Source organism: Sminthopsis crassicaudata, chromosome 2 (assembly GCF_048593235.1).
Source record: "Sminthopsis crassicaudata isolate SCR6 chromosome 2, ASM4859323v1, whole genome shotgun sequence".
Classification (NCBI taxonomy): domain Eukaryota; kingdom Metazoa; phylum Chordata; class Mammalia; order Dasyuromorphia; family Dasyuridae; genus Sminthopsis; species Sminthopsis crassicaudata.
The window spans coordinates 589158720-589181557 of NC_133618.1; the positions used below are offsets into that span (position 1 = coordinate 589158720).

Here is a 22838-nt window from a genome sequence, read left to right on the forward strand (position 1 = left end):
CTTGCTCTTCTAGACTGTTAAAAAAAGGTACCTTCTTTCCCTAGGATGGAGATGACCAACCTGGAATAAGTACAAGATTTTTGAAAGTTCAAGACTTCAAATTGCTTAATTAGGAAACTAGTTTAAAAAGAACCTTGAGAGGGTCACATCTTTTAGATATGAACATGAATATGCCTACTGTTTTTATTCAGCAAATATTTATTTGGTTTTATATTTATTATTTTACATGATGCATTTAAGGAGATTGCTGCCTATGAATTCTTCACTTGGGGCAAAAATAATTGGTTGAGGGCAGCATTGTAAGAGATAGTATAGAAGATGTGACACTAACTGCAATCATGTCATGAGAGGGGAAAATTGTCCCCTATAGATTCTGAATGATCTCTTCATCTCACCTAATGCTTAAATTAAGGACCATTACACACTTGTACCTTGTTCTCTTTCAAGTAAGGGATGGTTTTTTATAAAAGGAAGATAGTTTGCTTAAAAAAGCAGATTTGGGATGGATGTTTTCCTTGATATAATTATTGCCTGAGGTATTGTAACAGTACAGTAGAGAAAGTCCAAGTTTTGAGCCAGATTTTGGGTTCAAATCCAATCTCTATTTCCAAATGTTTTTCCAAATCATCTGACTTGCTCTGGGTCTGGGATTCTGGGATACAGAATGAGAGGGTGAGAAAGCCTTCTGAGTCTCTTCCAGTCCTCTACCTCTGTTGGTCTTTGTATCCCCCTCCTTCTCATCTCTCCCCTTTCCTCCATTATGATTGGGATAGTATTAATGGGATCATTCAGAGAACATTCTTTTGAAGTTAACTATGTCATATTAATTAAAAGGTGAAATCAATCAGTCTTTAAAAGTTGGTATTATCTTTCGGCTTGCTAAGCAACAACCATAGAGATGAGAACCTGTTACGTTGCTGCTTCGTTACATACACACAGTCACCCTCTCTCATGCTTTTTTCCCCATTTTTGTTTCCCTTTCCAGTATCTCCAGATGAAATGGCCACTGCTTGATGTTCAAGCAGGGAGCTTACAGAGTAGACAAGCTCTCAAGGATGCAAGGTCTCCGTCTCCAGCACACATCGTTGTAAGTAATCTCACAAAGGCAATGGTTGCTGTTATTGAGAAAAGCTATTTTGATGTTAAGAATTTGGGATTATTGCAGTTTTTTCTGTCCTTTTTTCCCCTTTTTTTGGTGGGGTTTATGAGTAGAGGGGAGGCAAAGGAAAGACACAGGGTGGGTAGTTCTCTTAAAGCCTGTATTATCTATAAGGTCCTCATGGCTGGTGATATATTTAAGAAGTAGAAAAATGAGAACTATATATTCTTTCCCACCTTTGTGAATTTTTCTTCCATTTGTTCTGGGTCCAATTGGCATGGAAAACACCACTCACAAGCCCTATAGGCATGTCATTACCTTGATTCTAAGAATGATATTAAAAAGATATCCTCTCCATGATCCATGATCCTCCTTATTCCCCTTCATTCCTGGATAAGTAATGGATGGGAGGAGGGGGAGAGGGAATCAAAAGCACAAAGGGAATGAAGTCCTGCATTTTTAGGTTTTTGAGTGTAGCAATATCTTTTTTTACATATTATTGGAAGATTTTCTGTACCTAAATTCATTTAATAATATTAGAGTAAAAATGAATTTTGAGAGGCTTATTCTGTATTTTGTGTATGCAGTTGCAAATTTTGTGGATGTGATGTCAGAAACAACTTATATTTAGCACCAAGCAATGACCACATTCATGAAGGGGTTATGTCCACATATATTTTTAATGCACTTTCTTACTTAAAGAGTTTGTAGACATGTAAAGCAGAGTTTGTAAATTAACCTCTTGAGAAGATAGCTTGGACTTATTAGAATATTTTCTTCTCTATATTTTATCACATGTTGGACTTTATATTTTAAAAATAATTAATGGATGACACATTTTTATAATTAATCTATGACAGGTAGAATTATGCAAAACATGGAACTATTCATGTATTTTTTATTGAGGATCATAAAATCCTATCTTAGTATATTTTGCCTCTATATCATGTTTAATTTTTAAAAATGAGATTTAATGCATACACATTTTTTAAAAGAAAATCTTATAACAGTGTAGTTAAAACAAAATCTTGGAAATATCTTCTCATGCAAATCATAGCCATTTGAATATATTTTATTTAGAGAAACCGTACAACTTAAAGTGGCCTTTAATGTAGCACAATTCAATAGTAATAATAATAATAAGTAATTAAAAACATTTTTGTTTGGTGTTATTTTGTGTGAGAAATATCCTGACCTCATGGATGAGGCTTTGGAGTTAGTTTTGTGACCATGGTCAGATCCTTTAACTTCTCAGAGTCCCAGGTAACACTCTAAGAGAAGACAAAGTTGTAGATTAAGAATATTGGTGGATAGAAGTTTCCATATATGTGGTTCTCCATTTTCGTGAATATTAAATTCAAGGCTATGCCAAATAATTAATGATGATGATGATGATAATAATAATAATAATAACAACTATAGAATTTCTTTTTGAATGTTGGCAATTTGGTACCATAAAAGAATGAGAAGCAGAGCAGTGTTTACTATGAATTTTGTCTAAAAATGTTTCTTTTGTTTATCCAGATGAATTTGCTGTTCTTTCATTTAATGGAATTCTAGAATCTTAGATGAGGAAAGGAACTTAGAAATAATTTAGTTTAGTCTTCCATGGTGTAAGGGCAAGAATGCTAGATTTAGGATAAGAGGGCCTGGGTTTAAATTCTGGCTACATTAAAAGTTTTGTAACTCTTCTGGATTTTCATTTATCCCTGTAAGAGGAGGTAAGGGGGAGATGGGATGATCTTTTAAGTGCCTTTCTAACTCTAAACCCTGTGATCCTTTGCTTTACAAGGAAGAAATTTGAAGAAATTTTGAAGGAAAGTTTGTATTCTGAGACCACAGAATTAATCATGAGCAGAGACTCTTCCTGAGCTTCTGCTTGATATATTTTTTTTCTGGGCAATCTTAGATTCTAGCTTTATCTTTCATCATGATAAGGCTAGACTACATGGCCTCTTAAGGCCCCTTCCAACTCTCAGTCCTTGAACTAGTAATTCTAATAGAAACAAAGCCAGTCTGTGTTTGTGGTTCCATTACCTTTAATTTGGTACCCTGTCAGTGAAATCATCAAGACAATAATGTAACTGCCAACTTGTGAGCCTTGAGTTGGCTTTCATTAAATGAGACTTCTCAACAAACAAACAAAAAAGTGGAGGTGAGGCAATGAAAATTTATCTTAGTGAGTCAACGGTTAATTAGGAAAAGTCATAGCAGAAGGTATAATTGAAAGAAACTTTAGAGAGCTCTAAATTTTAATTTCTTAACTTTTTTTGTTCCATGAAACCCTTTTCTGGTGAAACCTATGGACTCCTCAGGATAATGTTGAGAGAGAGAGAGAGAGAGAGAGAGAGAGAGAGAGAGAGAGAGAGAGAGAGAGAGAGAGAGAATGAATATGAATGATAACAATGGAACCAATTATATTAAAATGTTGTTATCAAAACATTGAAAAAAAAAACCAAAAACAGATGAATGGATATCAGGTTAAGAACCCTGATCTTAGTCCAAACACCTGGTCTTAGTGAGGAGTGAGAATCCGAGAGGAAAATTTACTACATTCAATGCTCTTTCCATTATACTAACTACTCACTTCATTTTACTGATAAGAAACCTGAGTCCCAGAGATCTGAATTGACCTCTCAGGGACATAGGGCTAACACAACTAGGATTAGAAATCACATTTCCTTCTTCAGTCCTCTTTTCACAGAGTTCTCTCTGCCTTCTCTTAGAAGTGCTTGATTTAATTCGAGTTGACTGGAGAGATGGAGAATTTTATTTTCAATCTTTTCTATGGGTATTATGCTAGATGAAATGATAGTTAAATTTGGAATTGGGAAACCTGGGTATAAATCATGGCTTCACTACATTATCTGTGACGCCTTTAGCAAATGATCTCCAGTTCTGTTTCCTTTTGAGTGAGGGAGTTGAATGAGATGATACTAATTTGCCATCCAGATGCGAAACTATGACTCAAAGATAGGTCGCACTCTTAAGCTTGACTTCTCCTAGGTTAGAAATGGTTGGTTGGAAATACATCTGTGGAGAAAGACGAACATTGTCTTAAGAAGACTTAGAAGTTTTTTTTTTTTTTTTTTTAAGTACAAAGCTGCCCAGGGTCTTTGAAGGAGATCTGGGATGGGCACACCCCATGGTAGGTGTGCCCTTCTGTGGTCTTCACATCTCTTCCTCCACTGGCTTTGAATTTGAATTGAGTGTGTAAACTTGGGAAGGTGGCTTATAGCCAACAAAAACAAGGAGGGTTGTCCAGGTTCTAAGAACCTTATATTCACATTTGGAAATTGAAGATCAGTACAAGGGGGCAGGGACTGGCGGAGATGGCAGAATATTTTTCCAGGAAGCCTGAGTCAGATTCAGTGTGGGTTTTGGCTAGGCAGGCAATAGGAGTGTCTTAAGGACCATTTTCCTCTTTTGTTCAGTGAAAAGCATGTTGTTTACCATAGCAACCACTTTGAAGCATGTAGTACCTCAGTGATGGAGACCCTCATCCAAGGAGCCCCAGCTGGGAGTTGTAATATGATCTTTTGTGATCTTTATGGTCTTCTTAGGGGGGGCAGAGGGAGTGGTGCTTTGTAGAGGTGGTAGAACAAGAGACAGAAGGAGGGGGGCTAAAAACAGAAATAAACAGTACGTTTAGTAAAGATGAACCAAAGTTTGTGGAACACATAACACTTGTGTTTTAGATAAATCATATATTTTATTCTGGGTGAATTTAGTTATTAATTGTGTATGTTCTGGAGCAATATATTCCATAAGAGAACATATGAATGGTGACATTCTGAGGAAGGGGTGGTAGAGGCAGGGGAGGAAGACGGATGAGAAGATTGTGGAAGGCAACTGGATTCAGATGTATGTAGTTTTCTTCTATATTATGCTTCATAATCCCTCACCCTTACTCTTGTTTGGGTGAGTAAGAATCTATGCCAATTTGAATTGGAAAAAAAAATGTGATTGTGCTTTTTTAGTGGGCATAAAGGAATGTTTTATCCCCAGCCAAATTTGTGTTGGGTCACATGAATAAGTATTTAGTACTGTGGGCTTGTGAAATTATGTATGATATATGTGTTATACTTCATATTTTAAGTCTAGATTAGAGATAATAACAATTGGATCTCTGTAAGGTTTTACATGAATCTCACCTATTAGTGTTAAAATTAAGCTACAAACTTTAAAATGTTCCAGAATTGGATTTCAGCTATAATCTAACATTTATTTCTTGTATAATCTTGTTTTCCATTTAAAATATTTTCTTAAGTTTTCATCAAAAGATTTCAAAATAAATGACTTAAGATCACTTCCTAATTTGTCTGAAATTTAAGATATTTACTAGTATTTTGGCCAAACTTTCTTAATTTTTGACTTAAAAATCAGGAGCAGAGACTGTGATTAGTAAAGACATTGATAGCTACAGATAACTAGGAAAATAGTTATTTTTTTTTCTAAATTTATGGTAGTAGTACATAGAGGTCAGGCATAAAAAAGTGGAAGAATATTGGAGGGATATTTTATTTGATGATCAATCCTTCAACAAGATTTAGTTGATGTGGTGAGTGGTTCATATCCTAGGAGATTTAATTTGAAATGTTATGTCACGTATTGAGTAAATGTGTCTAATAGGTAATATTTGAGGTTACAAATATTAATTTAAAAAAACCACAATAGCCCACACATTTTAGTTCCTGTAATTGAAGCTGCATCCTATTTGTTATATATGATCCAACTGCTGTTAATTTGGGGTCGGAAATGAAATGGAATTATTTCCAAGGGATGCCTGAAAGCAAATGTGAATTGATACAAATTTTACTCTTTTTTTTTTTCCTCTCCTTTTTCAAATGACCTGAATTAGACCAATATTCAGATTCAGGAAATAATCAAATTCCTTTCCCTCACCCTCAATCCCTTTTCTTTTCCACATCATTTCTCTGTCTTTTGACCATTCAAAACTTCTCCATGCCTGTGTGGTATCTTTTTTCTATTTCTTGACTAGATTTTGCCTATTTCAAAATAACTACAAAAAAAATGTGGAATCCTACTGAGTTGTAGTCTTCTGAGACAATATGCTCAGTTGAAACTGCTCTAGCTGATTGGGTGAGCCCATGGGTTAGAAGGCTTTCCCTGGATGCTACCTCTGGTATCTTTGCTATACAAAGACTTTCATTTAACTTCCTTTGTACCTAGCAAAAAGAGATGCTGTACCCCCAAATGGTGGTATTTTGGCATAGTATATCTTTTACAGAACGGCAAAAGGCTTCCCAAATTCCTACAATTTCTTCGGGGTTGACTTTTGAAGTTGATGTGGATTTTTACCTTGGGGTAGATTTCAAGTACGGCGTGTTCTTCTGAGTAATGAGCAGAGAGGTATGGGATAAGAAAGCAGGCTGAGTCCTGAAGAACAAAGGATGCTAGGTTGTGGTAGCAGGATTTTTTCCCCTATTTTGTTTAAATGCTGAAGGAGAGAATAAAACTCACAAAATGTGACATGATGGAAAAAAGCTTCAGAGAAGGTTTGTGCTTGAGGTATGGGGCTTTTCTAAGTCAGCAGAGGGGATAACATCTCTGATTATTTTTGTTATTGAGTTGAGGGGAGGCAGTGACATAATTTAGACTCAAAACAGTACCATCTTAATTGCTACCATGGAAAAGAGTAATACACTTGGAGTCAGAGGATCTGGCAAATCCTTGTGACACTTTTTCTATAGAGTGTGACAGGTTTTAGTCCCCTTTTTGCAAAATCTGGAAGTTGGACTGGATTGTTTCTAAATTCCTTCTCATTATAAATCTATGAATTGAGATAAAAGTAGAGGACCGAGGAGCAAAATTACTTTGAGAGATTCTCCCCATTCTTCCCCTTTTTTGGCTAATGCAGCCATTACTCTGTGGTAGAGTCTTCTGAGACACCTCCTTTGGGGGTCATGACCTCCTTTGGCCAGAGATACTATTGACAGAAAATCTTTGTGGTAAAAACCCTTTTGTTTAGACTTTGACAGTGACTCAGATTCATAACCATACTTGGTTTTGTAAGGAGTGATGGAAAAAAATCTTTTATTAATTACTGTGTTCTAGGAATCATGTTAAATGCTGGTGATAGAAAGATTGGACACCAAACAGGCTCTGATCTCAAGCTGTTAGTGTTCTCATAGAGGGAGACAACACACATTGAAGAGTGATATCAGTCAGTTCATTAAACATTTATCAAGTGCTTATTTTGGGCCAGTTCTAAGTATTTGAGCTAAGACATAGTGCTTAGGTATTTGGTACACAAAGACAGACAAAACCCAGATTATAATCTCAAAAATCTTATATTAGCTGGGGGGAGGGTGATAACATTTAAATAACTAGGTACATACAAGATACATATAGCACAGCCATTTGTTTATTGTAGAATCTTCTGATGAAATCACTAAATCAGCCACTATATTAGGAGAAGTGAAGATGAGTCCCCAAGACTTGGGGAGGTGCCTTTGTTTAATGGATGTGACCTAGATGTATAATCTTCAAGAGAGGCTGAGAAGGAACCGTGAGTAGGTGAATCTGGAAAGTGTAGTGTCATCACAACCCAATGTATCTAGGAGGAAATGGTGATTTAGGCTGCAGAGCAATCAAGAAAGATGAACATTGAGAAAAGTTCAAGGAGCTTGAATTCCAATAGGGAGAGATGCTACATTCAGAAAGTGGTACCCAGTTTATTCTGGCAGTTTATTCTGATGAGTTACAGGGATAGCAGATTCATCCCCAGGGCAGTCAATTGACTTACCCTTTCCAAAAGCCAGGTTGCTGTTATTTTGATTATTCTTCACAAAGCAAGTAGTCAGGTGAGAAGGCAGGACTGATAGAAGAGTGGTTTCAGTAGACAGGTGGAGGGGATGTAAAGCATCACTTAGTCTGAGGCTGGCGAAATGTCTTGGACAAGGCAAGTTTGCATTCATTTAGTCACCAATTGGACTGACCTAACTCCTAAAGTTCTAAGGCTGTGGAGATTATTTCCCCAGGGACCTCAGGGTACAGATTCTGTTTCCTGGTCCAGGTAGGGAGAAGGTTATCAGCCAGGACAAAACAGATGAAGATATGACTTGATTATTTGTCTAAATGCTTTCTGTGTCTACAACATTGCCTAAGGCCCTGTGGTGTGCATATGTTATGATTCTGCCTGCTGAGAAATATACAGTTTGGTTGAGCTTACAAATAAAGCTATTATTGAATGAAAATATAAATATATAATCAAGTAATAAATTATATGGCATATTGTCCCTAAGAACTCAGAGATTGGAGAGTGGTTATTGTTAGATTTGGAAATACTTGGGAAAGAGTGGTTCGGGCACAGGGCCATCTTTCTGTCCAGATTTTGGAAGAATCCAAAAATATCTTTTTTCCCCCTTAGGCAGAATAGAAAAATAGTGATTTGATAACTGTCATTTATCTTTGGCCTCTTGTTCAGTAAAGACTTAGTAATCCTTGCTAACCCAGGATCTTGGGCTGTTACCAAAAAAACTTTTATTGAAGTACTAGGCTTTGTTGGGGCCTCCTTCCATATCATAGGATAGAGCCTGGAGATGCTTGTTAAAATTGGTTGGAAAGAGACTTAGTCTCTCCTGAATTACCACAGTGTTTCTCTAGTTACAGGATTAGATCGGCATTTCATAAAACGGACCCCCAAAGTTTTTGTTGAATTTACTTAGTTTTGGCTTTGAGATGGGCTATTTCCTTCTGGAATGGAAGCAGTTATCAAAGTCAGTTAGCATGTGTTTTTTTCTAAATAAATTCTTCTTTGTTTATTAATATTTCTATTACCCTTATATCTGTAGGATCCATATATGAAATATGTAATATCAAGTAAAACTAATTTTAAAAAAATGTGTCTTTCATCCTACCTCTATATTCTGCTATCTGCTTAGAGATGTGATAAGGAATGTTTCACTTGCAGTCCTCAGAAGTCATTACTGGTCACTGTTCTGTTGGCATTTAAGTAAAATACAAGAAATATTTGTTAGGTAGCTACCACTGTTGGATAAACATCGAGGTGATCATTGTGATAAAAAGCAATCTTGCCACGCATCTCATAATTGGTCTACAAAGCAGAGCTTCTTTTAAACTTTTTTTTGTCATGGATTTCTCTGATAGTCTGGTGAAGCTTATGGATCCTTTTTCAAAATAATGTTTTTAAATGCATAAAATAAAATATATAGGATTACGAAGGAAATCAATGACATTGAAATATAGTTACTTACATTAAAAAAAAAAATTCCCCATAGTTCCCAGGTTTAAAAACTTTTAAAGAGGATATCTTTTGTCCTTGCTTTTTTTGTTTTTGGTTTTTTTTTTTTTTTTCTTTTTAATACTCTTCTCACTTCAGTAGGACTGAATAAGTGAAGGAAAAAAATTCAAAGCTATGTACACACAGATAGTGTCTGATTTGTTTAATTTTTTCTTAGCAATATTCATTTACATTTCACTTCTTACCAGGTTAGGTAGTGACCTAAGACAGAAAAATAAGATAGCTTTTGGAAATGGTACCCCAAATTAAAAATTACATACACACATTCACTCAGTCACATACACTGTTTTTTGAATGCAAGAGTATTTGCACTTATGGACATGAAGATGAATGAGGAGTATTTTTTTTTTTTAAGATATCAGGGACCCAGTGGACTTGCCAAGGCTCTCTAAAATCAGGTTTTAGCTCCTCCTCTTCTTGTTACATTGGTGTTACACAGGTTCCTCTGTGAGATTTCTTTTGGGGGGCTGGAGGGGTGGGTTTTTAAAAATATATATATTCTTTTTCATTTTATAGGAGTCTATAGTTAGCTAATTGCCCATGGGATGTTTTGGTAGCTAAGTAGAAAGCAGAGCTTAAAGTACACATTTGTGCTTATTGAAAAAGATACCTGAGTCTATCTGTGAATGAATGTTCCTTTGTCAGCCTATCAAATTTCACTGTCCCATCTTCCAGGCCCTTGCTCATCACTGTGCTTAATCTTAGGCATTTAGGGGGATGCTGTGACTTCATTTTTTTTTTACTTATTAAAGATAGTGAGGCAGGACTTGAATAACTGATTTATCCTGTCACAATTGTGGCAGAGTCTTTTTTTAATTAATTTTATAATTATAATTTTTTTGATAGTACATGTGCATGAGTAATTTTTTTTATAACATTATCCCTTGTATTCATTTTTCCAAATTTTCCCCTCCCTCCTTCTCCTCCTTCCCCTAGATGACAGGCAATCCCATACATATTAAATGTGTTACAGTATAACCTAGGTACAATATATGTGTGTAAATCCAATTTTCTTGCTGCACGTTAAGAATTGGATTCTGAAGGTATAAGTAACCTGGGTCGAAAGACAGTAGTGCTAACAGTTTACATTCAGTTCTCTGGGTGTAGCTGTTTCTGTCCATCATTGATCAACTGAAAGTGAGTTGGATCTTCTTTATGTTGAAGATATCCACTTCCATCAGAATACATCTTCATACAGTAGTGTTATTGAAGTATATAATGATCGTCTGGTTCTGCTCATTTCACTTAGCATCAGTTCATGTAAGTCTCTCCAAACCTCTCTGTATTCATCCTGCTTATGGAGCAATAATATTCCATAACATTCATATACCATAATTTACCCAACCATTCTCCAATTGATGGATATCCATTCATTTTCCAGTTTCTAGCCACTACGAAAAGAGCTGAATTGTGGCAGAGTCTTTAGTAAATTAAGATATTAGTGGCATTGGATCAAATGATAGTTGAGGAGCTGATTAGGGTTAGATCTGTCAACTGAGCTTTTTAAAAATTGTACCTTCAGTTTTAGGATGGTTTTTAGTTCATTTTTTTCCATTTCTATACTGGACCAAAACCAGAATTGTATGTGTCTGGAGAAATTTACTTGAACCTCCATGTTACCTTCCCCATGATGGGCAGAAGGTGAGCTTTGTATTAGAGTCATGATGAGTAGAGGTTTGTGCCAGCAGAGGAGAGCAAGACAAAGTGAAGGCATGACAGACACCATACGGAAGAAATAGACCCCTTCTCTCACCTATTGGAAATATATCTGCTCAGAAAAGAAGAGTGAGTGTTCTACAAACCCTTCCTCCATGTCGGTGGTTTGAGGCAAAGTTCTGGTTGCCCTAGATTAATTATAACTCTGCAAAAAAAAAAGCCAGTTATAACTGCCATTAGATTGCAAAAGCCCCCCCCCAAAAAAGAGCTTGCAATCTGATAGTCCTATGATACAGCAGTAAAACTTTTTTTAAGTATTCAGGATTGCCATGATGCAGATTTTTTTTCCCTGCAAAGCAGGTGAAACCAGGCAGGGATAAAGCATATCAGAGGAGGAGATTTAATGAGTTAGAACATGACAGAGTCATCTGGCTTTCTAGCCTAATAGGGCAAAGATTCTGTCTCCTGATTTTGAGGGTACAGAAATCTGTTTTCTCTCTCTGGTCATTCTTCCTTGGTTGCCCAGGTGCTGATGGTGAAGAAAACAGTAAGTAGTTAAAATTACCAAGGAAGGAAGGAAGGAAGGAAACCCAACAGCACAAGCAGGCCTTGGGACCAGTGTGTTTTTTGGCCCCTGGGGACCTCTCACATTGCGCTGGTGACAAAAAGCCAGGCCATTCCTTGTTTCTCCTGCCTCTGAAGTTGAGCCAGCCTTAGGAGGGCACCCGTGCAGGATTCCAAGAGAGAGGAGCTTTCCTTGCACAGAAGCCAGAAGCCAACTTAGATGGGCAGAGGTTTAAAAAAAGCCCATGGGGGGTGGGAGAGAGAAAAAAGCCCAGTTAGGAGAGAGAAGATGCTGATGAGTCCTTGGGGAGGGAGAAAAAGGAAAGAGCCAAACTGGGATTAAAAAAAAAAAAGAGTCAGAATTTTATTCTGGGAAAACTTCCTATGGGAAGATAGAATAGAAACTCAGAAACAAAAATTTGGAAAGCGGTAGTACCTCTGTAGCCAAAGCTTATAAAGGACGAACTGTTGGAAAATTCTTAGTTACAGTGACAAAGTTCAGGGATATTTAGTCAAGACTCCAAGAATATCAATATGATTGTCAGAACTGGAGGTGCTATTTTTTAAAGAATGCTGTGACTTTTTTTCTTCCTTTTTTGTCTTTTCTCATTAGTTCATCCTGCCCTTTTATCCCCACCCCACCCAGGTACATGATGTTAATGAACTATCTCCATTTCCCTCAAGAAAATAAAAGAGTCTTTTATGCAATTTGGAGCAGGGGCTGAGTAAAAGTGGCATGTATGAAATGAAGAAGGGAAAATGTGAGTAAATGAGAGGGAGGGGACCCTGCATGTGCTAGCTTGACTGTATGGTATATATGCAAATAATGAATGCTAACTGGAGAGTCTGTAGGGAGAGAGAGAGTATACATTGAGATTATGCTGTGCTTTTGAGGTTCACACTCATAATAATTAAGATGAGAATATCTAATGTTCTATTACGTGTTAAAATGGTGAAACATGATGTCATTCTTCTTCCTGCATGTAGCACAAAAGGTAAGAAGGAAGAAAAGAAGGGAGAGAGGGAATTTAAATTGTGAGCAACTAAGGCTGAATTTGAATTTAGGTCTTAAGAATACTGTGGGCTTTATCGAGCATCTTATTTGATCCTTATACCCACCCACCCTGTGGAACAGATAGGACTCTTCAGTGTCCCCATTTTATGGAAGAAAAAAAATTACTCATTGTTTGTAGCTTGTCCAAGTGATGTCTACTTAAGCCTTCTGTGTTCTAAGCCAGTGCTTCTTCTACCATACCGCCTATAGGTGGAAAATTTGTTACATTTTTTTCTCTATGTATTTCTATCATTTCTAATATGGATTAATTTATCTCATGGATGATGAGGTTGAAGAAATAATTAAGAAGGGAGGACAAGACCTTGATAGAATTGCGAGTTCTCTTCTCAAACCCTTGGGCTTTCTAGATCCATGGACAGCTGGGTAGGAAGCTTAGCCAAAGATAGGGTGCTTTTTCTCCTTTTCTTCTTATTCTTCTCCTTTGCTTCTATCTCCCAGAAACACGGTTACTAAGAGAAACTAGCTATAGTCCTTTCAATGATATGTAGGACCACCAAGATGTTCTTGCCACCACTTTGTCCTGAGACCCCCTGGGCCTTACTATGTTGTCCTTATACTGTCCAGATTACCTTTTTCTTACCTCTCTTCTTGCCCTCCACTGTGTATGACCTACCAATGTATGTCTCTAAAATCCCTTGAGCCTCACCATCTGGAAACCAAACCGTTTTATAGGTATACTTTCTCCTAATTAAAGTCAGAGCTTCTTAGGAACAGATCCTATCTTGATATCAAACTTAGCACAGAGCTGAGAACTTTCTTTTTTTTTTTTTTCATTCATTTCCTATTGGACTGATCCAATAGAAACCTATAGATTCCAGCAGAAAGTTTTGAAATAAGAGAGTTTCTTTGGGAATGCTTAGCCATTCCTTTCTGTGTTCTAAAGTTCCTCCTTTCAATCCATGTTCTGCATATATTTTTTAGTGTCCCACTGATCTGTCTTGTTTGTGGAGTGGCACTTTAGCTGTGTGCCCATGCAATTATGGATTTGGTTTTCATTTATCCAGTTGGCATTTGCATTTTTTTTTTTTTTTTGTGTGTGTGCCTTCCTTTCCTGTCTCTAACAGATCACACTCTCATCTTCAATATTTTGGTCACGCATTAGTTGCTGTGTACTATTACAGCCAAGCCAGAAAAAGGATGGTACAAGTGTTGCCACCTATAGGTGAAAATTTTGTTATACTCTGTTTATGAGGACTTGAGCAAAGACAGCATTTGGGGAGAAATCATCAACACCCTTAGACTTGGATTGTTGATGTACTACTTTTTGACTTACTACTATTTGTTTTCTATGTCATTAAGTTTTACCATCTGTTCAAAATCCTGTGAGTTCTTTTTTTTTTTAAGTCCTGTTACTCTGAGCAATTTACAAACTTCTTGTGGGCTTAAGATCATCAGCATGTCTGATAATCATCTATCTTTGTATATCCTTCATGTGCTGAGGTTTCAATTCATCATTAGCTGTCTTCACTTTCTCTCTTCTTGTGAAGGTCCTATCATTGGACTCTGAGCTCAAGGAGTCTCTAAAACCCTTTCTTAGAGGAGGCCCTACATCCCAGGCACTAAATTTCACCTGGAAAACCTGCTATTGCTTGTAGCTGTGTTCTGAATTCCTTTCCCTCCCCTTTGCCTCTGCAACCATGTTATGGACAAAAAGAAATGAAAGTTCAGAGGATTGTTTTGTTAAGGGCTGAGAATGGAGTTTTGCCTAAGGAAGCAAAAGTTTGGGCAGGAAGCTGGGGTGCCTCTTAGAAAGTTTTATTTACTCCCCCATAGTTTGATATTGCCCACTGCCAGATTGTCTTCATGTTTTCTTGTTGACGTGGCCTGCAGAACGTGGTGTGTGCCAGGTTATGAAATGCAGATTCATCTCACTTTGGTAAATATTTGCAATGTGTATATAGTCATTTCTGGCAAGTACTGTAAACCCAATTTTACTATAGTCTCCTTTTCTCCAACTTCTGCTTTCCATACCCCAAAGGATTTTACCAACCTTGTCAGTTGGTACTTTTAACATTTTCACATGGGTGTAGAGAAAGTGGTGTAGTATAATGAAATAAAGTTTACATTTATGAGAAGGTGGAATAGGGTAGCACTAGACTAGAAAATTCAATTCAACAAATTCTCTCTCTCTCTCTCTCTCTCTCTCTCTCTCTCTCTCTCTCTCTCTCTCTCTCTCTCTCTCTCTCTCTCTCTCTCTCAACTCATACAAGAATTCAAGCCCTGCTGCTCACAGTTTACTGGTTGTATAACCTTGGACAATTTAATTTAGCTCCTCATCTTTCAAGCTACTCTCTAAGTTTATAAGTTATATAGATCTGCATGGGAACAGGGATTCTCTATATTGAAAGTGCTACATATCAATAAATTCATTGATGTGGTTCAAAAATAATAAGTGTAGATGCTAGAGATACAAGGGAAAAACAAGACAAATTGATTACTTATCTTACATTTTCCCAAGTCTGGGAAGGAGGCATGAAACATATGCACAAATAATTCAGTGGAAAATCTACGAAATAATTGCAGAAGACCTGAATTCTAATCTTGTTTTTTTTTTTTAATCATAATTTATTTGTATAAATGAACTTATGCAAGTCATTCTCTTTCAGGATCTCAGGTTTCTTCAACTGTGAAGTGAAAGGTTTTTACTAGAGGACCTCAGAAAGTAGACTAGCTGTGAAATAATGCAAGTTGAGGTGACTCTCTGGGTCCAGGTTGACTGTTGTTCTTGGGCTATGAATGTTGGCTTTAGTGAATCACATAACTGAGTCTCTGTGCCAAAAAACCCTCACAGTTAAGTATGAAGACACAGTTTAACAGTACATACTCCCACGGAATGAGCGGTAATAAGATTATATATTGGGTGTGATCATGATTGGCAAAGCACTGGGCACTGACAGATTGTGTGAAAGACAATGTGTACAAAGGACTTTTGAAGAAGGCAACTGAGGACCTTAAGAGCTTGAAGGATAGGGCTCTTGTGTTAGGCAGTTTAGGTAATGCCTCAGAACATTATTAATGGGCAAACATCAGTTCTCTGCTCATAGATTCAGATTAGATAAGGACCCCTGTGTTTGGATAGTTGTCAGAATTTCATCGAAATATCTTGAATCTGCAAAATGGGGAGAGGAAGCCACAGCCAAGATAATGATTTTCAAGATTTTTTGGAAGCCTTTTATAATGTTCTATTGGGAGCCTTGAGTACTGTAAACTTAGAGTCAGATATTGTTTTTTATTTACAAAAAGAGCCATAGAATGTCAGAACAAGAAGAATAGCTTTTGATCATTTTGTTGAAGCTGGCTATCCTCATTTCATATTTAAGATAATTTAAGTCACAGAAGAAAAAAGTAAATTCCTTTTCCAAGGTCACACAGCTACTGAGTGAGTGACATAGTTCATAACAAAATTCTGATCTCCCAATTTCCATTTGGGCAATCCTTTTTCTTAAATCTTATTGCTGCTCAAGCAATGGGAGATTTATATCATTTCTGGATCATGGTGTTAGTTTTCTTGTTGCTCTATCAAGGTAAAGTCAGCAATATGATGTTCATGAAGACTAGATTCTGCATTAGGGGAACTTAACTTTGAAACTGCACTCATATCTGTGGGTGTTTAGATAATTTTCTTACTAAAATCTAGGCCTCAGTTTCCTTATCTGTAAAAAATCTGAGTTGAATAAGATACTATTCCTTTTAGCTTTAAATCTTGTGTTCTTACTCTGAATAAAAAAAGTAGGTTTCACTTCTTGAAGTATATATCTTCCTACAGATTGTGTATAATGTTTGTATTTGAGTATATGTCTCTGTGTGTGGCAGACACATTTAATGTAGAATTTTTTTTTTTTTAATCACAAAATCATAGATTAAGAGCAGGATTGGAACTTTGGAGATTTCTTTTGTTCACGGATCCTTAATTTTACAGATAGGGAAACAGGGAGGGGAGACTTAGACCATATCACACAGTTAGTAAGGACAGACTGGAATCTGACCTTAGGTCTCTCTGGATATTCTGGGTGTACTACCAAGCTGATACTTCTAGTGATACTGTGGGAATAGATCATTTGAGACAATCTTCTTGTGAATATTTTCAAAAAGTAGACATCCCTTTTGCAAATCAAATAATCACCTTTTTATTTATCTTCTTGTTAAATGTGTTTTTTAAAATAAAATAAACAAGCTTCTTTAAAAATAAATAAATAAATAGTTTTGTTTAAAATGAGATGCAGCATTATGGAAACAAGGACTTTTTTGCACTAGAAGGCAATTTATAGCTCATTTAGGCTAAAATCTTCTCATTTTACAGATGAAGAAACTGAGGCCCAGAGAAGGGAAGCCCTTTTTCTAAGTTTATCCACTATTTTCTTCAAGTTCCAGCGTGTTTTTACACAAAACTAGGTCATATTACTTTGGATATCGTCTATCCTTATTTTCTTCAGTTATAATGGTAGATGTAATACTCTTTAATGTAATGATTATGGAGCCTTTTCAGAAAGGCAAGTAAATTAGAGAATTTAAAATGCCACTGGCATAATTTCCTCCCTCCTTTTTTATTGCTTTCTTTTTTTCTGATTATACATGTATATTAATTTTAAAATAGATTTCCTTTTTTATAGCTTTTTATTTTCAAAATATATACAAAGATAGTTTTTAGCACTCATCCTTGTAAAATCATGTGTTTCAAATTTTTCTCCCCTTCTTCCCTCCACTCCCTTCCTTAGACAGCAAAATATCCAATATAGGTTAAAATATGAATTGCATAATTTTAAACTATGAACAGATTTTGGACTAAACAGAGGAAAAACTTTAAAACTTATCAGTAATGTGTTAATATAATATCAGTGATATAAATTAGTAATATAAATGATAATACTCATGGATTCCCATTGATAAAAAATTATATATAAAAATTGTCATAGAGACCTCAATATTTAGGGTTCATTTTGCTTTTTTATTTTGTCTTAAAGTGAAACCCATATAACAAAGTTGAGTATCCCAATACAGTTGTATGAGTACTTTGGATGACCAGTAAATCTTTGTGTTCAATCAGTGGCTTACATGAGATAAGTGCTAGTTACTAAATTCATTTGGTAAGGGGGATGATGATATGACAAAGTCTTAAGTAACTTAGACCTGAAGTGGTCCAAGAAGTGAGTAGTAAATCATATTGCTTCCCTGAGCCTCAGTTTCTCCATCTATATAAATTGATAAAATTGGAGCACACAAGATCACCTTTAAGGTCTCTTCAAGCCCAGCTGCACTGAAAGCCTGTGTTTCTAAGATCCCTTGTTCCCTACAGAGTATTCTAGTCTCTTACATTCTCTTTCTCCTTACATAACATGAAGGATGGCTAAGGCAGGAAGTTTTGGATGTTGCCATTTATTTCATCAGGGTAACATGTATCATTCAATCGGAGTGAATGAAGCCAGTCTTTTAAAGAGCATTGTTTAGATTATTTCCCATCTTGGTCCCTCTGAGATTGAGCACCAAGAACTTTATTATCTGTAGCTCCCCTTTTTCTGTGGAAGTGACTGTCTTACTGCTCCATAACCTTGCCTTACAATGCTCCACAGTGGGTGGGTCATTGATTTGTAGCAGTTTCTTAGGGGCTTATGGAGCTCAAAAAAAGGAAAATTCAACAAGGGAAGGATGCTTTTGACTGGGCATCCCCTACTTGACAACAGTTTCTGTGGAAATTTATCTTCAGTGACGATCTAAGTGAAGGGAGATGATAGTGTTGTCAAATGCCTTAAACCTTTCTTTAGAGAAAAGATTGTGCTTGTAGATTTTCTCCCCTTCTGGAAAATAGACGGGCAGGAGTGCAACTCACCTGAAAGTCATGGTGGCAATTATTTTTTATTTGATTTGTGCTAGAAAGGAGAGGAAAAATTAAAAAAAAAGGAGGAAAAAAGGCAAATTGAAGAATCTATGACAAAAATTCATCATGGGATTATACTATAGGAGAAATAGAAGAGATCCACATTTTATACACTGACAGGATATTAGGGCTAGGAAAAAACCTAAGGGGCATCCAACCCATCCCTTTCTTTTTGCTAATGAGGGATCTGAGGTCTAGAATGGTAACATGACTTGTCTAAAGTGTCACAGATTCTTTGAAACCCAAAGCACAGTATCTGGAGCTTCCTTTTGTCATTAAAAAAAAGTTTAAAAGCCACAGTAATTGTAACATTTAAGCCTAGTGATTAGAAACTGTATCTTGGGTGTAATCATGATACATTTCAAGATCATGAAGGGAAAAATGTAGGCTTTAGGGTATGACATACCCCTTCCCTTTTTTTTCAAAGTATACCAAGGCTTCTCTTACTATGATTCATAATATAATCAAATATGTGAAAAGTTCTAGGATACAGATTTTTGCCAAATGTTTCTCTTCTAAGTGGAAGACTACCTATCTCACTACTGAGAGCGAACAACATCTTTTGGGATGACTAAATAACAGCTGAGGGATTCAATTGGGCACTCACTAAAGTAACCCAGGAGTACTGTAGTCACTCAGTAATGGTGATATTCCAGCACAGACTAGATGACCATTTTTAAGATCTTCTTTAGAGGCCATTTGTCCGTGGACAAGAAGTTTGAATGAATCTTCTAGTTCTGAGGTTTCAAGGTTGCAACTCTGAAAGTGTACATGTGTGTGAGTGTATTTATGTATTTATATGTATCTGTCAATGTCTTTCTGTATCTATTTAACTTCAGAAAAATACCTCTGCTAATACATCCTTCAGCAAACCAGAGGGAATAAAAAGTAGAAAGTATTTTGGGGATGGCTAAGAAAACTCACCTTTCAAGATTGTAAAATTCTTTGATCTAAATTTAACTGATGAATGCAGCCTATAGGTTAGCTTTTACAGAGCCACATATGAATTTTATGGGATGCCAATTCTATTTATGTTACTTTTCCTACTGTTTCTTTGCTGAGGGATGTGGGATGAGATTTTAAAATGGAAGGGAAGGCATAGTGATATGAAACCCACCCTCTGAGACATGGGTTCTGCCATATGAGCTTCTTCCATTCAGGTGTTAAAGTCCCAATTGAGGACAGCTTGAAAGAATTTAAAACAAAAAGGGCAGTAGTAATTTCCAACTCTTCCCACCTTTGCCCCACAGAGACTGTCATTTAACCTTGGACCAGCAATAACATATTCCTGCTCAACAGGGTTTCCTCTTAGGAAATAGGAGAGAATAGCTTGTTACTTTCAAACATGCTGTAAATGTATCACCATCTATTTTGGAGTCTCACGTTTTGAACTTGGGGTAGAGGCCAGAGTAGAGACTAGTTAGGTTCTAAAGAGGCCTGCCTTTCAGATTATATGGGAAAAAAACCCAAAACAAAACATCCTTTATTCTGAACAAAGAGTGGGCAGTGAAGATGATGGCCAAACATTTGTGGGGCTAAATGGGGAGGGAACTTGTTGAAGGAGGAACCAATGATTGGACCACAAATATGCCTGTCTGAACTGAGTGCCTGAACGGTGGAACCACTAGCAAGGAGAACTGGACCATGACAAGCTCCTGAATGCCAGAAAACAGAATGTGAAAATCTATGGCACTTTCTGAGGCAGCATCATCGCAAAGAAGAACCATGTCGGCTTCCACTCCCATCAACTGGCTGCTGGTGAAAGAGGAAGATATCTCCATAAAATCTGCAAAAACCAGGCAGTTGAAAGAGGGTAAGAGTGGAATCACTTGAAATGTGTTTTAAAAGAAAATCCCATCAATCCATCAGAATGTTAGGGCCAAAAGGAACCTTGTACATCACATGTTTCAGCCCCACTTCTATTATGGATGAAGATGCTGAGACTCAGAGTGGGAAAAGGATATGAACTTTCCCACAGGTCCTTGAATTCCAGTTCATTTTCCAACTGTTCTGGTTTGGGGTTGTTTTGAAGTTGAGTCTAGGGAACTCTGTGTGTGTGTGTGTGTGTGTGTGTGTGTGTGTGTGTGTGTGTGTGTGTGTATGTGTTGTACTTCTTCCTGCAAGCCCGTGGGGGTAGGGGGTGGGAAAAAGAGAGACCTCCGTGAAGAGAATGACAGGATTTGATATAAAGCAGTGGGACAGCATTGCTTCTGCCTTTCAGTACAACCATGTGCTCCACATTCCATAGCAGCAACACAGGGTGTGATATAGTCAAAGCTCATTCTGCAAACAGGAAATGGTGCTAACCGCTGTGTATGCTTTTTGTATAGATAAAATATCAGGAATACAACCAATTTAAACACACACACTCCAAAGGAGGGGCAATGGGAAAGGGGAAGGAATTCCATGGCCTGGGAATGATTTAGACATGACACTTAGTTTTTCTGAAAAGGGAATGCAAGTGAAGTGAGAAAGGTGTGTGTGTGTGTAAGTATAACATTTTACACTGTAAAATGTTTAACTATATCTGGGCATCTTCTAAAAATTTTTGCGAGTAGAGTTTGAAAGTTAGTGTATTCCACAATCATGCACACATTTAGGAGGAATATTTTTAAGGCTTTATAAAAACATGAGGTTTTCAGGCTGGGTGCAGCCCCCACCCTCACCCTCCTCTCTCTTTTCTGGCAAATCCATGCAAACATCGGTATTTGAAAATATTTTGTTACTTTCCTTGGCAATCTGTCCACAGAAGGAATTGCAACATAGCTCCAGTTAGGAGGCAACTTTCTGGGGAAAAGGCGGGGGTGGGGAGGGTTGGAGTTTGAATCAAAAACAGACACCGAAGCTTTAATAAAATAAATGAAGTGTAGCCTTTTCAGCTCACTGGCGGACTGTATTGGTGTGGGTCAGTCTTTAACGTGTCTAGTGGAAATTGACAGGCTGAGAACTGGGACATAAACAAAAATGGCAGTCCCTGGGAGTCTTGTTCACTGGACAATGTCTCAATTGTTTCCTTGGTTTTCCAAGGCAGCAGGGGAGAGTGGGATATTAACTGTTTACTGCCCAGGCAGGCTAGGGAATTGCTTAGAGAAGGAAAGAGGGTCAGAAAATTGCATTTGGATTTGGAAATCATTAAAACATGCCAGTGGGTGATAAGGCTGTACTTTTTACACTTCTCTAGCATCTAGTCCCTTCTTTGAGGTTTTTATTTTATTATTATTATTTTGGTATTTTCTCCAGAGAACTTATGTGATTCTTTTGAGATAATATTAATGAGAAGTGCCATTCAGGTGGTCTATATTTCTTTCAGGTGAGAGGGGATTTAAAAAAAAAAGGTAATTTCTGATTTTGACCTTCATTGCTTAATAAGGTGCTATTCTACATTTATTCTGATGGCAAAAGCTGACTACATATTGGGAGCTAGCCATTTAAGTGACTGGGATTTTTAGAGTATAAATTATGTTAATATCAATTTTTTAAGTATATAAGTTGGAAAAAATTACTGCAGCTTAGGGCCCTGGGTGGGGCACACAAAGAAGTTGATTAGAAAAACAAATAGCAAAACCCTCTGCATCAGGTTTTATCTGGGCAAAGTTCAGAACTCACCTGGTAATTAAGTAGTCAGAGGCTTTAAAGGAGAGGAGTATGTTGTTAACAAAAAGAGACAGATTGGACTGACTTCTTCAGGCCACAAATGCACTAGCTTCCTTATATAAACTTGTTTTAGTAAATTGGGATAGAGATTTAACTTCTTGAAAGATTCTCATTTCTAGTTAGATAAATGCTTCTGAAGATTTGTCTCCTCATTTCCCAAGGTCCCTAATTTTCCCAAGGTGTTGTTTCTCCTACGGAGCCTAAGTTAGCCTGTCTGCTCTGACACTCCCTTTAACTGTTAAATGTGGGTTTTTGTTACAGCTAAAGGCAACTTTGGCTCCTGCTTCCTGTCGGACAGGAAGTCACTTCCTCCATGAAAATTACAAGCTGTGACAAGACCTTCCAGCCGGCTAAACGGAGCATGTTCTCTAGAAACTGATTTCTCTCTACCTAGAAGCACAGTTTGTTTTTTTTTTTTCTATGTAATGATGAAATACCCAAAATACACAAGGAAGGATATAGTCAAAAGGAGGATGAGGGAAGGTGGGAGAGAGCCAATAAGCTTACAGGAATAGCAGCAAAGTTTCCTGCATGGTTGAATTTTATACATCCTGGTGGTTTGGTGTTTTGGAAAGCTAAATTTCTAACTCACTGAAAATAAGTCCAGATTCTGCTGCTTATTCATTGTCCC

At 36.9% G+C, this 22838-nt stretch overlaps 1 protein-coding gene across 22 annotated transcripts in view; it reads left to right on the forward strand.

Moving 5' to 3' along the window:
- The window catches only part of TCF7L2 (transcription factor 7 like 2), a 226281-nt gene that overhangs the window by 89227 nt on the left and 114216 nt on the right, over positions 1–22838 (forward strand). For all 22 annotated transcript variants that reach the window (XM_074295628.1, XM_074295626.1, XM_074295627.1 and 19 more), the window contains one exon: positions 986–1087. In XM_074295628.1, the coding sequence (XP_074151729.1) occupies positions 986–1087 (102 nt within the window). The remainder of the gene's footprint in view (positions 1–985; positions 1088–22838) is intronic.